General features: G+C 43.0%; 1 protein-coding gene across 7 annotated transcripts in view; it reads right to left on the reverse strand.

The window, feature by feature from the left end:
- Positions 1 to 16,479, reverse strand: part of NRG3 (neuregulin 3) — a gene marked incomplete at both ends in the record, with an annotated part of 1,058,987 nt that extends 1,042,508 nt beyond the window's left edge. For all 7 annotated transcript variants that reach the window (XM_082854628.1, XM_082854632.1, XM_082854631.1 and 4 more), the window contains one exon: positions 15,654 to 16,479. In XM_082854628.1, the coding sequence (XP_082710754.1) occupies positions 15,654 to 16,479 (826 nt within the window). The remainder of the gene's footprint in view (positions 1 to 15,653) is intronic.
- Between the last annotated feature and the right edge of the window lie 678 nt (positions 16,480 to 17,157).

Here is a 17,157-nt window from a genome sequence, read left to right on the forward strand (position 1 = left end):
AATTAACAAGCTTATACAGAGGAATATAAACTTCCTTAGGGTAAGACTCTCTAGCCTCTCCCTAGGCTCCATGGAAATCACCTCCTGTTCATCAGATTCTTTTGTTCACAGTTTACAACATGGTGGAGCATCAAAGAGGAAGTGGTAGACTAGGCATATGGAGATTTTTAAAAAGCCTGGATAGGGCTTCCCTAGTGGCACAGTGGTTAAGAATCCGCCTGCCAATGCAGGGGACACGGGTTTGAACCCTTGGCTGGGAAGATCTCACATGCCGTGGAGCAACTAAGCCCGTGCGCCACAACTACTGAAGCCCGTGCGCCTACAGCCCATGCTCCGCAACAAGAGAAGCCACCACAATGAGAAGCCCGCGCACCACAACGAAGAGTAGCCCCCGCTCGCTGCAACTAGAGAAAGCCCGCACACAGCAACGAAGACTCAACACGGCCAAATAAATAAATAAATAAGTTTATTTATTTATTTTTTTTAAAAATCCTGGATAATCTATAAACTTCAGAGTCCTTGCTCAGATGCCTGAAGTGGACTGTACTGCTAATACCACAGTGCTACCTACACCAAACTTTAGACGGTAGATGGTCAAGAAGGGGAGCCATATAGTCCATGCATCAAACAGCTTTCTTTCCTTGAATCTTTCTCTCCCATGGGACAGGACAACAACCCTTTTTCATCTAAAGCAAAAGTATTCTAGAACATTCAAACAGCCTGATCTTCCTGGCACGAAACCATGTCTATTTTGGCAAGGTCCAGAGGTTCAACTGATTGCATGCAACTGATAATTGAGGTTAAAATGGACTTCCCAGCACAGCAGTGAAGAATAATTGATGGGACAGCTAGGGTACACTTCCCAAAATGCAGTATGTGTAATTTATTTTTATGCAATTCATTTCATACCTCATAGCTGATATCTGGAAGAAAGAAAGTAGTTCTAGTAGGGGGAACAGATGATTTCATTTGGCAAAGTGATAATGTCTGGGGAAATGTGAGGAAGTTCTATGGCAAACTTCAGCAAAGTGTTTGAGTTTAGAAGTACCACTGGCCAAAGACCACCCTTCTCTACGTTTTGCTCACAAAGAGACTCTCTTGGCAGTATAAAGGGCTCCCTGACCAGCAATTTAATTCAATTTTCACAATGGGATGTAGTACATAAAGACTTTCTGTACCTGGCAATTAAAGGCTTCAAACCCTAACACTTAGATATGCAGCTATTTTTTTTTTTTTTTTTTTTTTGCGGTACGCGCCTCTCACTGCTGTGGCCTCTCCCTGCTGTGGCCTCTCCCGTTGCGGAGCACAGGCTCCGGACGCTCAGGCTCAGCGGCCATGGCTCACGGGCCCAGCCGCTCCGCGGCATGTGGGATCCTCCCGGATCGAGGCACGAGCCCGCGTCCCCTGCATCGGCAGGCGGACTCTCACCCACTGCGCCACCAGGGAAGCCCTAGATATGCAGCTATTTTATGGCAACAAGGATGAGAACACACATATTCACTATGGACAACATTTAACAACTGTACTAATACACTACAGAGTATGACAAGAAAGCTGAGAGTTACAAATCAGATATATGTTTGCTATGTCTCCATTTTTGTACATGTGGATGAGAGAAAATGCAACACTGATAAGAGTTAACTTTGAAAAAACATCTATATAATTTTTTAAAGCATCTATAAAGCTTTGTTCTGATAAAATCATTTTAATGTTTGCTTTTTAATATCCATTTTCAATATCTGTGCTCAAACAAAACATTTTAAATTGTTGCATCCTAGCATCCAAGTCCTTGCCACTGGTAACACCATCGTTTAAAGTTAATTAAAGGTTTCAAATTGTAAACAAATTTTGCAAGTTCCTCCCTTCCCCCACTCCAAATAAACAAACCACTATTGCTCCTAGCCAACCCAACTAGCTGAAAGGCATAAACCTCTCCTTGCTATTCTAGAAGATAACTGTTCAGACGCCAGTCCCTGCAGAGTTCAGATGCACAGAGCCTATCAGAAGGTACCAGGCAGGAAGAACTGTGCTTAGCAAGCAGCATGTGCTACTGGACCTTTTTTCTTTAGGGTTAACATTTTTGTGTTATCTAATCATTTAGAAGTAATAGAGCTCTTTAGACTTTTGTAACACTCAGCCATCTGCAGTGCACTGTAGGAAACATTTCATTATTTATCATAAATTACTCAGAGCTGCTCATGATGAAAGATGAGCATCAATGTGGTACCACAGAAGGTCACTTAGAAGCTTAAAAACCAAATGATAAAGGAGAAACACGGATTTAATACTGACTTTGTTACAGCTTTGCTGCCTTCCTTTCAAAAATCTCTTCTGATCAAATACACAAAGGCCTAAACAAATAACTAAAAAAAAAAAAAAACCCTTATCTAAGTCAAAAAAAATAAAAAATAGATAAACTGAGAATATTCCAAGCAAATAACAATAGTATATGTCAACTGGCTTATTATAAATGTTGACATTAGTGAAAATTATCTGATCAGTAAGAAATATAGGAGAGACACCACTGGCTCTTAATACTAATTTAACATTTGCACTTACACAGTGTTATAGCCCCTCTACCTGGTAACAAGGGGCAACCAAGTAAACCCGCAGGAGTGATGAATCTGATTTTAATCTGAAGGTTCTTCTTTATGGTGAACTAGGTGGGGTGACACAACTAATTTTAGCTGTCGATATGTAAATGAACGGCTGTAGTTCCTGCATCTACAAGAGAAGCTCTCTGGCAGGCCAGCCAGACATCCATCCTCAGGGTTCCTGAGACATCAGTGTCTTCCCCCTCTCATTCCTCACCATGTGATGAGTGCACACAGGGCATCAACAGTGCCTTTGCCTTTTGAATGTCATGCAGTGTCAGCACTCAATCCCAAAAGGTGCTGAGTGGCTTCTGGAAAGACGACCTCAGATGAAACAAGAGGGATGGCATGGCAATCAATTCATAGAGTAGTTTCTTGCCTCCGGAAAATCTGAAGTCACAGGTTAATTAAGATGAAGCAGTAAAAATCAAGCATATCTTCTTGTTATTCTCCTTGGGTCTCCACTTGCAAATTTTTAGATATCTGAAAGCTACTATTTTGGGTTAAATCTAGGGCTGTGTTGATGTGACGATGCAAAAACTAAACATTTTAAAACACACCAATTCTACTGGTTCTTGCAGCACTTTGAAGAGGCACTGGAATGAAGTCAATACTTAAACAGATTCAGCACGAGTCAAGACCATATCTAAATGACGTGGGACAAATTAGCCTTGGAGATCTTTACAATTTGTTGCTTCTTCCTCCCTCTAAGTCATCCTGGAGACCTTGAATCTTGTGAAAATAACACAGATTACTGTGCACATTCCTTGAACCAACCCTGACTGTGATTTCGCATAGCAACCTAGCGAAGTCCTCCCAAATCCTCCCTCCTGAATCAGGCCCTGCCCTAAGGAAAAGGTGAAGCTGTTTCGTTAATTCCAAGAGGCCTTCTTTGCCCACCAGGCCAGACACACAGACGTGAGCCAGCTGTTATGTCCCTTTAAAGCGGTAACCTGTTTGTTAATGACCTTTTCCTCCCCTGGCCTCACCTGCCCATTTCTCTGCCTAAACAAATTCTCCCTTGAAACTACCTATGCCTGCTCTGATCCCTACTTTCTGAAAGGGCTTAATATATTTTTCAGTTGGAATCACACATTACACTTAATTATTCGCTGGAATATAAGTTGTGGGCTTCTCGACAAAACCATAAATGCAGATAACGAATTGGCTTTCTCTTGTATCACGCACTCTAATGCTTGCAGAACTGTATGTATAAAGTCACTCTTGGAAATAAGTACGGTTTACGTGTGTAAGATGTGTGAAAAGCATGGTAACTTATGCTGTATCAGAAACACTCCTGAAACACTCCTTTCTTGTGAAAGAAAATTTTATGTAATATAAACACAAGGTGTCCATTCACAAAGGATAAAATTGAAAAGGAGTGTGGGCATCTCCATGGTGTCTCACTAAGCCAGGATGCTGAGAACAAAGGAAGCTGCTGAAGCTGCGAAGACCCTCTCTGCCTTTACTAGACTGTGAGGCATGAACAACAAACACTGGGAATTACAATCCAGTGTCAATAATGGAACAATCCACACATTCAGGCTACCACCCTGGGAACATGAAGTGTAGGCCAAAGGAGTGCTTTGAAAGATTTCTTTTATACAGTTAAGTTTGTACTGATGTATATGAAAAGTGCACAAATCATAAGCATGCAGCGTGGTGAATTCTGGGAAATAGAACGCACCTATGTGATAAGTACGCAGATCATTACTACATTACCAATATCCTAAAGCCCCGTATCTTCGGTCTTCTTCCAGTCGCTACCTGCCGCCTTCCCAAAGACAATCACTATCTTGACTTCTGATGTTTAACATTATGTATACAGAATCATTTTTTTGTTCTCTTTTTGCTCACCAATGTATTGGGGAGCTATGTTAAAAGACTTGGAGCACAACTCATGACCAAATTAAAGACTATGTGTCCTACAAATCACCTCTTTCCAACCACCTAACTTCTTTATGTGAACAAACACCTTATGATTCTTTGAGAGGCTTACGGCATCTAGTAAATCTTTGAATGGGTCATCCCACCTGTTTGTATGTGACCTAAGCCCTCCCTTATAAGACCCAGTGCTACAAATTAGCCTTTGCATTTTCCTGTCATTTGATCCTTAAAAAAGACCAGGTAATTGGTTAGTATACCCACAACTGGTTGATTTCTACAGGCTATATCCATCCTTAGCAATACTACTAAAGACTGCCCAACTTCTGCAGACTGGAAGAGCCATTAAGTAACACAGTAAAGCTACCATCTTTTTTATCCTTCTAAGATCAAGGCTAATAATCCAAGGCCCAGTGTAAGACACTGCCTTCAATAAGGCATTACTTCCCAGGAGCAAATGAAATGCATTTATATTTCTCCACATCTGCATTTCACAGCAGGAACCCAACTCAGCCAACACTTTAATGCTGACACCACCAATGAAGACACAAACTCCTAGACTAGAAAAAAACATCTTCACAGAACCGAGACCAATAATTGAACTGATTCATGGATCTCATTCTTTACTTTTTCAAAAGTTTAAACTTCTAATTAGAGAGATAATTCATGACCATTAAATAAAACTTTGAAACCACAGCAAAGTGCAATAAATTAAATGGCATTCCTATTCCACAATCCAGAAATCATCACCATTAACAATTCTGCATACTTTCCCTGACTATAGTTACTATTTATTACATCTATTAGTCGACATAGCTTTATATAATCAGCATCTTATATAATTTTCTACCCAAGAAGTTTTAGATAATTATATAGTAAACATTTTCCAATATATTTAAAATTATTAAAAACACGAATTAATGGCTTGGTAAATCTATCACACGGGTAAAGTAAAATTTATTTTATTTATTATTTCTTTTATTTGAACCTAAAACATACAAATGCACATTCGCTTGCCAAATATTTGGCTGTGGTATTCAAGACTTTTCACTGAATAAATTTCTCTTACCTTTCTTGTGAAAAACCACACCACAAATGTATGCTGTGATTTTTTTCAGTTTCAATTTATTTACTGAGGAATGAGAACTTAAAGCTACACGTGAAACAATCCAAGTGCAGATTTCTTACGGATATATAAATATATTTTCCCTTAAAATTACTCACAACTTCTTCAACAAGCATTTTTTCAGTGACTTCTCTTTATGGAGTATATCCAAAGTAATCAACTTAGTTCTAATAAAAACCACAATTAATTCATTGGTTTGAATGTTATTTAAATACATTACTTAATTACAGTAACAAGAACAACCAGCTTAAATAGGTTGGGAGCTAATACAACTAACATTTGGAAAACACACCTCTCGTTTGTCGAAGGCAGAAGCCCTACCAACTGTGACCGTTTGGCATGAAGAGGGCATTTGTCAGTTCTTTGTTTTAACACAGAAAAGAGTCTCATACTGAAGACTCAGTTAAATAGAATTCAGTCGAGACAGTGTTTAATATAAACACTGCTGCACCCCATTTTCACTTTTCTATTCCTAGAGTCTCTAGATTTTGCCACCACGATGACAAAAACTTTTGTTTAACAATAAGTTTGGGTAAGCAATCTCATTCCCTCTCTTCCTTATGAGTACAGCGTCATTCTTAGTCTACAGAATTCATTCACAGTCTTATGGGATTTTGACAATACTGGTTTCCTGACGTTACAGTATTCCTACCCTTCAGCATAGCTATTCAAAGACTATATAACCTGATCTTAGTATTTGATCTATTTCTCTTTTCTTTTCACGAGTTAGCAAAAGTAAACAGCACAATCATCTTTCATTTTAACCTTCAGAAAATCTGTTCTTAGGGACCCTTGCTACACATCAAAATCAAACTAGTAAGTAATGATTGGGTCCAGTTGGAGGTATCTTCGGCAGGCTATCAGGGTCTCACCAAAGTTCCTCTTCTAAGTACCATGGGCCAGTCAATGGTGGGTAACCTGCAGGATGGTTCCAAAAGGGAATTCAGACGCTCTGCAGGAAACACTGCATACGTGCAACACCCAACATTTACTTGGTAGGGTTGGTATTTTAGGGTATTTTAGGGAGAACCTCAAGGCTATTACTCCAAATGTTCCCTGACACGTTTCCACAGGCCACTCTCAGCATACGATGCAGTAACCACTGCAATCAAAAGCAAGTTTAGAATGAGCAGAGAAGACAATTTTGGCTAGATTTCAGGAAGCAGAGAAATAAAGTCTGTAACTGTTTTCTGTCACTGTTCTATTGAATCACCTATAAGCAGCCACAGGAGGAAATAGAGAGTTAAGAAGATCAAGGAATAGAAGTTTAGAAGAACACATTCTTTATCATTTGTTGAACTATCTCCCTGAATTTCTCCTTGTACTGGAAACCAGGGAAATTTCTCTGGTTATTAAAGGCTCCCTTTACTATAGCAAAGAACAGGTATGAGCAGATGTGCCATTTATGCAGTTTATAATGGCAAACGTCACTGGCTATGAGCTAGGGGCTTGAAACAGGTAATATACATAGATATATCAACACTGTGTCAGTGCCTTAGGATTTAAAGTGGGAAGAGATTACCTATAAAATGATCTTCCCATCTTCCTGATTCTTCAAACTATGCCACTTACACATGTCCTAGGCAAATTATATAACCAATCTAAGCCCAGCTCGATTACCTGCATAATTTAGATAATCAGACTAGGCTACAGGCCTAAATGCCTGTCTTTTAATCCTTGTTTCAATAAATAAATAAGACAAAGTATGTAAAGTGTGGACCCTCCTAGCACATAGTCAAACTCGACAAATGGCAGCTCTAGTCATTACCTAAATTCTCAAGCCCTTTCCAAGACTGAGATTCTGTGAAGAATTCTTCCCCATGTCTAAAAGTAAAATTCAAGGCACAGAAATCAACTGGAGTCTGAACCCAAAATGATGATAAGGGTGTGATTTTCTCTTAGTGAAATTCTAACTCCCTGGCAATTCACTGGAAGATCAGGCCAAAGGTCATATGTACTCACGGGAAGGGTATCTTTAGGAAGTAGGCTAATATGTTCAAGAGTTCTTATCAAATGCTTAGCATAAAAATTCTCTCCTCATAACCCTGGCTGTAATGTATTACTGCTAGAGTAGTTGCATAGATTCAGAGGATTTTTTTCTTGCTCTTACAGTGTATACTGTATCCATGACACACACTATCACTTCTAGGAAAAGTCCTCAAAGACAAAATCTTATCATTGGAAGCTGCTGAACTTCTATTATTAAACTAAATTCTGAATTCAGTTTACAGGCTTGTTTCTGACTAGCCTCTTTGTATGCCTGGGAATGGCAATCTATGATTTATGTACAATCACCAACATGTCTTGAAAAATAAAGGCTCATAACAAAAAGAAGTAATACTTTGAAATATAATTCAGGATGAAGTTTCCAAAAAACACAGACTTGAAGCAAGATGTTTTCAAAATGCTAATATTAAAGCTCCCTGAAGTACAAAAGCATACATCTAAAAGAGCTCTTTGATGGGCACAAGCAAGCCATTAATCCTCTGGAATCTAAACCACAATAACTCTTCAATTAAGAGGGGGAAGAGAATGCAAAGCAGACATGATCCATCTTTACTAAAGTTCTCTCCAAACTCCAAAGATTCAATGACAATAAGACAGTGTGGGAATGGAACTAAAAGGAACCATAAGGGCATCCTTTCTTTCATCAAAAATCTTCAGATTCTTGCGGATTTCAGATTTCCTGATAATTATAATTCAACAATCTCACTCATTTTCTCCCAAATTTCAGTTCCTCTCTTTGAGAAACATATGTGCAAAACAGACTACAAAACCATCTACCAAGCAAAGGATGAGAAATGGTGGGCTCCAGTTTGTGAGTAAACTTCCAAGATGATCTGAGGGAGATTTCCACACCATATTTTATTGTGTGTGTCAGGGTATCAGAGAGGAATACAGGAGAGATCCAAGGGCATGCAAGAATAATCATCCCTCCTTGTGATGGAAGATCCCTCAAGCTAGATATAGCAAACTAGCTCCAATATTTCAACTGAATTCAATGGCCTAATGTGGTTTTGGATGAAAATACCTATCTAGTCTATCCATTTCCCATTTCTCTTGACATAAAAACAGTAGAGTGTTTGCAGCTTATAAGCTCTTTTAGAAGTGGTATACGAAGCAGGTTATTATCATCACCCCCTCATTATCCCAGAGGAGGAAGTTAATGTTCAGAGAGAATAAACTGGTTCTTTGAGGTTGCACAGTTATCATGGTATTCAAGGCTACAGGTTTTTTGGGTTTTTTTCTTTCTATACCAAATGTTGTCATCCGCCCACTGAAGTTCCTGAAATATATGGTCATGACTGACTTACATTTTCAATACTATTACCTACAAAGGAGGCACTGTCCTAATCCTTAGCCAGCTTGCTGTCACCACTCCTCCAGTGTGATGGGCACTGTCAGGGCCACTGCACTGTGAGAAGGTCACAGCCAGCAGGTAAACCTGAAGGAAGCCTGCACACCTCTGTAAACTCCTTTTGGGTTGTATGCGTACCAACACTCAGTGGGGGTAACAAACCTGTTTATATCAGTTGTTCTTATTGTGATTATGTAATTTAGTTAAATTTTATGAAAGCCAATGATATATGATTGTAGAAATGAAAGATAACTGTAATTTCTATTAAAACATAGCTGAATGCTTTGAAGAAACTCCAAACGGTGAGTTGTTGAAAGAAAGAAAGAGATAGAGAGGGAGGGAGGGAGAGAGAGAGAGAAAGGAAGGAAGGAAGGAAGGAAGGAAGGAAGAAAATTACTTTGAATTATATGGGCAAGAAAACTGTAAAAGAAAAAAAAACTATAAAAGATTTCCAGGGCAGGGGGGATATTATAGTATCTATGAAAAATCTGGGTTAAAATTCCTTCACCAGTGTCTTTGAAGAAGAAACAAGTAATGAGAGGTGCGGCTTATGGAAAAGAAAAAGAAAAAGACGCTAAGTTCAAACTAAGAGACACATTCAAAAAAACGCCTGTGTCCAAGATATGGGAGAATGAATGTTGTATACATTTGAAGTTTTATTTTAATTTTCTGTTCGTTAAACCATTACTTTTATAGACTTTTTAAATTAACTACCAGCATAGTAATACCCCAAATCAGGGTTTAATAAATATTCATTAAAATAAATTTAAAAATCAAAACATGACATTACAAAAACATAACTATATGAATGTATATAATAGCGCATATTCAATTGTACAATTGTTTTATGGAATCAGATAATAAGTACTGCCCAAATTAGTATGATTTGTAAATCAATCTATGTGGGACAATAAATGGCCATCAGTCTTCCATCGAGTTTTTGGAATCTTCAAAAAAAATGTTTTTTAATTAAAAAATAAAACACCAAGACAATTTAATAACTCAGTTGCATAAATGGGTAGTTTTTTTCCTGAACATTCTACATCAACTTAATCTAACATGTCTTATCAAAAGGGCTGACTTTTAAAACAACTTGAAATGACCAGGCAATGTTAAGAATATCTAAGAAAATGTCTTTCAATGACTACTGCGTATAATATAAGCTGAGGAATAAAGAGCGAAAATAAAAGAATCAAAAGTCTGTAAGGCCTTCAGACAGAGCCACGCAGGTCCAATTCTTTAAAAGACTGGGTAAGGCAGGAGTACGTGAAGTCCTCAGAGAACAAGTGGTAAAAATGGAAAACCAAACTAACCATGTGTCCTACTACTTTCATTAATAATCACATGAATGGATTTAGGTACATTTTCATCCTGATATTACAAAGCTTTAAACTGAGTCTATTCCTCCATCCTGCCTTCCATATGTACATGGTTCTGGAGGAAACACTTTTTTGGGTGTAGACAAGTAAAATTTCTAGGATCCAAAAATGTCTCAGTGGTATTTGCCAAGGCAGTACCAGCTCCGTGCCTCACCCAACACAAAAGTCTAAAGATAAAAACAGATTCAAAGGGAGAAAAATGAATTTCAGTTCTATTCACAAGCAATTCAAATGCATTTTACAGACTTAGATTTATGGCTCTTTCCTTGCTCTTACATATTTCAGGGCCAACTTTCACATTCCATTTTTGACACCTGAGATAGAATATTGAGATATGTTTGGCACTGGATAGGAGAGGTTATGAGGAAAGAATTTCTACATAAGAAGGGAGCTGAAAATCATCCTTCTTCTCATTGCGCTGTGTAGAGGGGGAAAAGCCAGGAGAGTATGCCAGGGGGAAGAGAGATCTTTTTCCTCCAAACGCTAGACCTCCCAGGACAGCACTGCTTTCAAACTCTGCACGGACACTCTTGCTTACGGCTCAACCTGGATTTAGAAAAGTTGGTTTCTTTAGTAACAGAGAGAAGTTGCCACACACCAGCTTTTTTTGTTTGTTTGTTTTTCTTTCTGACAAATATGTGGATCAACACTGTGTTTAAAAAAAAAAAAAAAAGGCTGTCCGGGAAATTGCACAGATACAAAGGTGGCTGGATTCACCAATCAAGCATGCAAAAGGAGCTCTCAATTAGCACTGCCAACCCCTTCTAGCTCAGTCACGAGTAGCTAGCGGAGGAGGAAGGCTTCAACCACATCCTTAAGGCACTGGGACCAAATTAACAATGTTCTAAAAAGAGCCTTGCCGATTCTATGCCCACACCCCTCCCCCTCCTTTTTTTTCTGTTAGGATCATGAAGCAAAAGGTAAGTGTCTGAAGAGTAAAATGTACAGTATAATTGACTAAAGCAGAAAAGCCTGGTAATCCTGTATTAAGGCCAAAGGAAATCAAAACATACTCAGGCTGCAGCATGTGCTCATAAACAAAGCTCTCAACTGGATTTCATAAGAAATATTGATCTCAAACTCTGAATCCTCTCACTTTGGCTACCATACATGATTGGGGTCAGTCCTTTCTATGTTGGAATTCCTCTGAAGGCCTCGATTCATGTATCAATAGATAGAAGACAACATAGGAGTAAACTTTATTTAAACAAATTATACCTGAGGCTGCTTATAAAGCAACTCAGAGTACTTTTACTGAAAGACTGAAGATGTTTAAAAAGAATAGATAAGGGCTTCCCTGGGGGCGCAGTGGTTAAGAATCCGCCTGCCAATGCACGGGACACGGGTTCGAGCCCTGGTCCGGGAAGATCCCACATGCCACGGAGCAACTAAGCCCGTGAGCCACAACTACTGAGCCTGCACTCTAGAGCCCACGAGCTACAACTACTGAGCCCGCGTGCCACAACTACTGAAGACCATGTGCCTAGAGCCCGTGCTCCACAACAAGAGAAGCCACCGCAATGAGAAGCCCACACACCACAACGAAGAGTAGCCCCCGCTCGCCTCAACTAGAGAAAGCCTGAGCCCAGCAACAAAGACCCAACATAGCCAAAGATAAATAAATAAATAAATTTATAAAAAGAAAGAGGATAGATAAGAAAATTGTCAATGTTATCAATGGAACTCTTCAAAATTACAAGTTTGACTGGGTAAAGTTTGATTTAAGTAGACTTGGTTATACTAAAATGATCACCCTACCATGTTTAAACATCAATGATACACTTTATATTTATTTCTTTACTAGATTCACTATTCAAGATTTGTGATCTTACTCATTGGAATTAGCTACATACCTTCCAAATATGACCCAAAGAATAACCCATTGAAAGTGGCTCTTTGTCTTTAGTACTTGAATTTAGCCAAGGACTCTGGTCTTCTATCTGTTAAACAGTGCTTTCTGCTGAGTAAAATAACAATCCACATGCGCATTGACAACATTCTACACATGCATATGCCTTTCAAGTCTGAAAATACAATTCAATGTGCCATAAAAGGTTGCTTACACACTGGTCAAAATCACTGCTCCTCTACTGTCTGCAGTAAACCTTCCTTTGGACTAAAAAATGTGTAAACTAACCCTACACTTACAGCTGTAAAATGCTTCAAAGACATTTGGGGGGAAATAATCTCTTAAAGGCAGTACATTCAAGATATTTGTTTTTAAAGCGTCGGAAGGAAAGGCAAGTCCTGGGCAACTATTTGGGAACCCAAGAGACCCCAGTAACACAGAAGGAAGTTTTGGTCTGGCTCATGTTCTAAAGGTTGCAGGATGACAAGAGTCAACTTCCAAACCCCTCTTCTACTCCCTCTGCCTTTCAAATTCAATCTGTCTTTGCCTTTAATCCTACAGAAAATTAGAAACAGTCTCCTAAACTGGGCCTTCCCACAGCAAATACAGCTTTTGCTTGCAAAAACCCTATTACCCATTAGCAAGGGTGTTTATTCTAGAGTGAATCAGCCTCTTCCACTCCAGAGCTGTGCTGCCTTTACAGACAGGATCCTTCTGACTGACCTAAGACGAGCACAAAGACATTCATTCTATACGCCTTGTGTTCAATTTAAAATCATAGACCCTGGCAATTAAAGAATTTGTGAGTTAGTCTCAAGGGAAAAAAAAAAAAGCATCATTCTTAGTTGTCCTCAGGTGCTACAACACAATCCATGCCTTTCACGTAAAAAAAAAGCAAAAACAATCTACTGAAGTCTGGAAGTAGGAGCTAGAAAAAAAAAGGGGGGGAATTTCTCTCCTGGGAACTTTGGTAGCATAATAGAAACAAATGAAAAATATAAATGCAAGATATTCAGCCCATTTTTCAGCAGTGCTGATGACGCCTCAAATGAAATCTTTATTTCCTTTTGTTAATCATCCTACAATCTTGGACTCATACAACCTACCTATTTAAATTCATCTTTTATGGAAGCTACATAATCTTCCTTTCATTAAAATTTCCCTTGTTGATATAGGCAAACCAGGTCAGTTTCTGCTGGATTTGCATACTTGCAAATCCCTTAATTCAACTCCTTGTTGAAGGTTTAAAAGAGAGCAAGAGCTGAACCTCAGATACACATAAAACAAATACTGCTTCTATGTCTAAGTGAACATTGATACCATTTACAGATTCTCCCCCCCCTCCCCGCACCACCACCCTACTCCTTGGGGCTGAGAGCCATGTCAATAATCATTATTTATTAAACAGGCTTCCATTCCCTTCTACAGAATGTAGGAAGGGAGCATGGAGGGGTAGAAAATAATTACTTTGGATTTTTCTTTAAAGACCTCTGGAATGGAAAGCAAGGAAATCAATTCAGAAAGAATATGAAATATCCCCCCATATGCAAGCCCCCCAACACACACACAAGGCTGAGAAGTACATCCACACTCCATTATTCATATCAACTGTAACAAAAGAAAAGATAAAAAACCTGGGGTCTTCAAGATAAACGCATTTATTTTCAATCCATTGAATATGTTTGCACATACACTTGCACATCCTTTACTCATCCACAAAACTCAAGCAGCTAGATTTGTTGAGAGAAACCTCTACACACCTCCTGAGAAAATGTGCTCTCAAAAATGACTGCTTCAGCCAAAGGAGAGAGAAGCAGCAAGTTACCAGTTTGACTGCCATTCTGGTTTGTGGCAGATTCCCTCCCTTCCCCTCTCCTCTCTGTCTCTCAGTTTATCTTTTGGCCTATTTTTTTTCCAAAGCAGAGTAAAAGCATAAGGAATATCTCTCCTTGGACTTTAGCCACAAATACAACAAATCCAAAAACAAAAAAGTTTCAAGGATTAAATAACACCCCAGCTAAGACCACAGGTCAGAGAAATGAAAAACTGCCAGATGACTGAAAGCTTGGTACTCCTACTCAAGAGTTAACGATGAGCAGTCTTGCTTCCCCTCCAGATGTTATGGCTCAAAACAGAAATACAGTATAAAGAAGGCATAGCCAGGCAGTTTTTGGAGAAAAGCCTTGCACAGAACTTGAACTGGCAGGCTGGGGGTTTGTCCTAAATAACCTTCACAGGTTGCACACACTGTTCTCAGATCCTGATTGATAGTCAGATTAAGAACCTTCCTAAAATTTCCTTATAATAAGAACAAGGTGAGGTGGTGGGAGGGTGCTGGGAGGTCAATTAGTCATCTAAAACATGTATAAAGGTATAGGGAAAATATAGACCTCCTAGACAGATAGAAAGCTATCATGCTTGGGGAAACTGGCCAGTAGTGGCAGCAACTGAGCCAAGGGTGAAGAAGCTACATTCAAAGAGTGACCTGTTTCAAATGAGTTGATTTTCTCACCCTTGAGTGCACAGAACTGTCCCATTTTGCCTAAATTTTTCAGGCATATAGGGAGGGGAGAGGAGGTTCACTCTCCACCTTTGGGAATCGAACAAAGCTAACGCTTGGCAGAGCTGAAAAAACTCCTCCTCCGTCAGGACCCTAGAGGCGGCAGCTCTGCAGGGATCCCTTCATAATTCCCCCTAGTTAACTCACTCTCGGCGGCCACAGAATCCGTTTCTACACCTTGGAATGGCCATGGGCAGGGTAGGAGGTGATCACTTTAGCCCTTCGCCATGGATCGCCTCCTTTCCCTACCTCCCACAATGGCTTCTAATTAACCCTTCCTGGTCCCTGCCCGGGTCAGGGCTGCTGGAAGTGTCTACAGCTTCACCGTACCAACATCTCCATCAAATCATCACACACACACACACCCCAGCCCACCCCCACATGGATACAACTTCCCTCCGCGGTTTAACGTCGGTCGATTTACATGTGCTTTTCTTTCTCTCCTTCCCACGGGCGGGGAAAGGGCTCAGTGCTTTTGGGAAGGCCCTCCCTCCCCCCTCCTCCCCCCTCCCTCCCTCCCTCCTTCCTTCCTCCCCAGCTGTCATCAGGAGCCGGATCCCAGAGCTCCCCAGCAGGTCTGCACTCGCTTTAACCCGTTGAAGGGAGTTAGTTCTCATTTGGGACCCACTTAAGTAGGGCCCGTGGAGCTTGGCTGACAATCTCTCTCTGCTTCACACCACCCCTACCCCCACGCACACACACACAGGAAAAGGCCGGCACCTTTTACCTCCCCTGTGGCCAGGTTTAATTCTCTCACTCCGTGTTCCAAACCTGGAATGGAGTGGGGGGTGGGGGTGGGGGTGAAGGATGCTAGAAGACAGGCGTTGGCGAGGGGAAAGGACAACAGGAGGGCAGAATGGAAACTCAGCAGTAAATCAGAGTTCAGACACAGTGTTTACTTACGAAATTTGGGGCTGGTGCTAGTTTCTGGCGTGGTGGAGGAGGAAGACGAGGAGGAGGAAGACGAGGAGGCAGCATCCTGAAAGGGAGACAGGGTCCAGGAGGGAGTCGAATCATGAAGGTAGGAGGAGGTAGCGTATGCCGCAGTGGGCCAGGAGGGCATGGCCGGGGTACTGGGGGTTCCTGGCACCGGGGGTCGGGAGCCCGTAGTGCTGCTACCGAAGAAAGGGGCTGTCGTGGACAAGACCGTCGAGGGGGCCGCAGTGTTCCGTGCCGTGGTGGAACGCGGGCTGGCCCGGATGGGCACCCGCTGCCCGGGGAAGCGAGTGGGCGCCCGCGTGATGGTGGTCAGCCGGGTGCTAATCCGGTTGGGCGTCCTGGAAGAGGCGGCGCTGCCGGCGGAGGTGGCTGGAGACGTGGTGGAAGTGGTCGTGGTGGTGGTCTCCATGGCCTTGGGGAAGGAGCTGGGCTTGGAGAGGAAGAAGGGGTCCTGGCCCATCCCCTTGGAGTCCACCAGGTCGGTGGGCACGTATTCCTTGACGGAGCCCACCACGATCCATTTGAGCAGCATGAGGCTGAGCCCCAGGCCGATGAAGCCGATGAACAGAGGCACCACGCACAGCCACGTCTGCTGCCGGTTCCACACGATGCAGTCGCTACAGCGTAACTCCCGGGGGGGCTCGGCCGCCCCTTCGCCGCCGCCGTCCGGGCCCCCGCCCGCCGCCGCCGCCGCCGCCGCAGCCACAGCCGCCGCGGTGCCCTCCTCGGCCGAGGCGGCGGCTGCCGAAGCGGCTCCAGGTGGCGAGGCAGCGGCCGCCCCTTCACTCATCCTAGGAGCCGGTCTTCACCTTCGCCCCCCCGAGGGCCGCGCCAGAGGCATGGGGCCGCGCGAGCCGGGCGCAGGCGCGGGCTCCGGCGGCGGCGGCGGCGGGCTCGGGCGCAGGCAGCGGCCGCGGCGGCCGCATGCAAATCGGCTCCCTGCCCCCACGCCCCTCCCCCCGAGAGGCGGGCGGCGGGCGGGGAGGAGAGGAGCGGGGGAGGGGACGCGGGCCGGGGAGGGGACGCGGGCCGGGGAGGTGGCGGCGAGGAGCTCTGAAGAGGGGCTAGACTGGCCCCCTGCGCCGCCGGCCGGTCAGGGAGCGGCGGGGCGCGTCTGCAGCCCGGCAGGCGGCCTCCTGTGCGCCGGGGCCCCGCGTCGTCTGCTGCTGCTGCTGCTGCTGCTGCCGCTGCCGCCCGCCGCCTGCATGCGCTCCAGCCGCGCCAGCATCCTCGGGGCGCCGCACCCGGCCAGCTCCCCGGGGCGCCCGCCCGCGCCGCCCCTGGGCCTCGCGCCGCCTTCAGGGGCTGAGCGGGCCGGCCGCGGAACGCCAGGTGCCAGAGAGCCGCATTCCGACACAGAGGGGCCGGCCTGGCCGCCGCCGGTCGCCGGGCCCGCCGCGCCGCTTTCCTCGGCGGCTGCTCCGCAAGTCCGGGCGGTAAGGTGCACCTGTTCTTCAGCCGGCCCGCA

This window comes from Leucopleurus acutus, assembly GCF_964270905.1.
Source record: "Leucopleurus acutus genome assembly, chromosome: 14".
Lineage (NCBI taxonomy): Eukaryota > Metazoa > Chordata > Mammalia > Artiodactyla > Delphinidae > Leucopleurus > Leucopleurus acutus.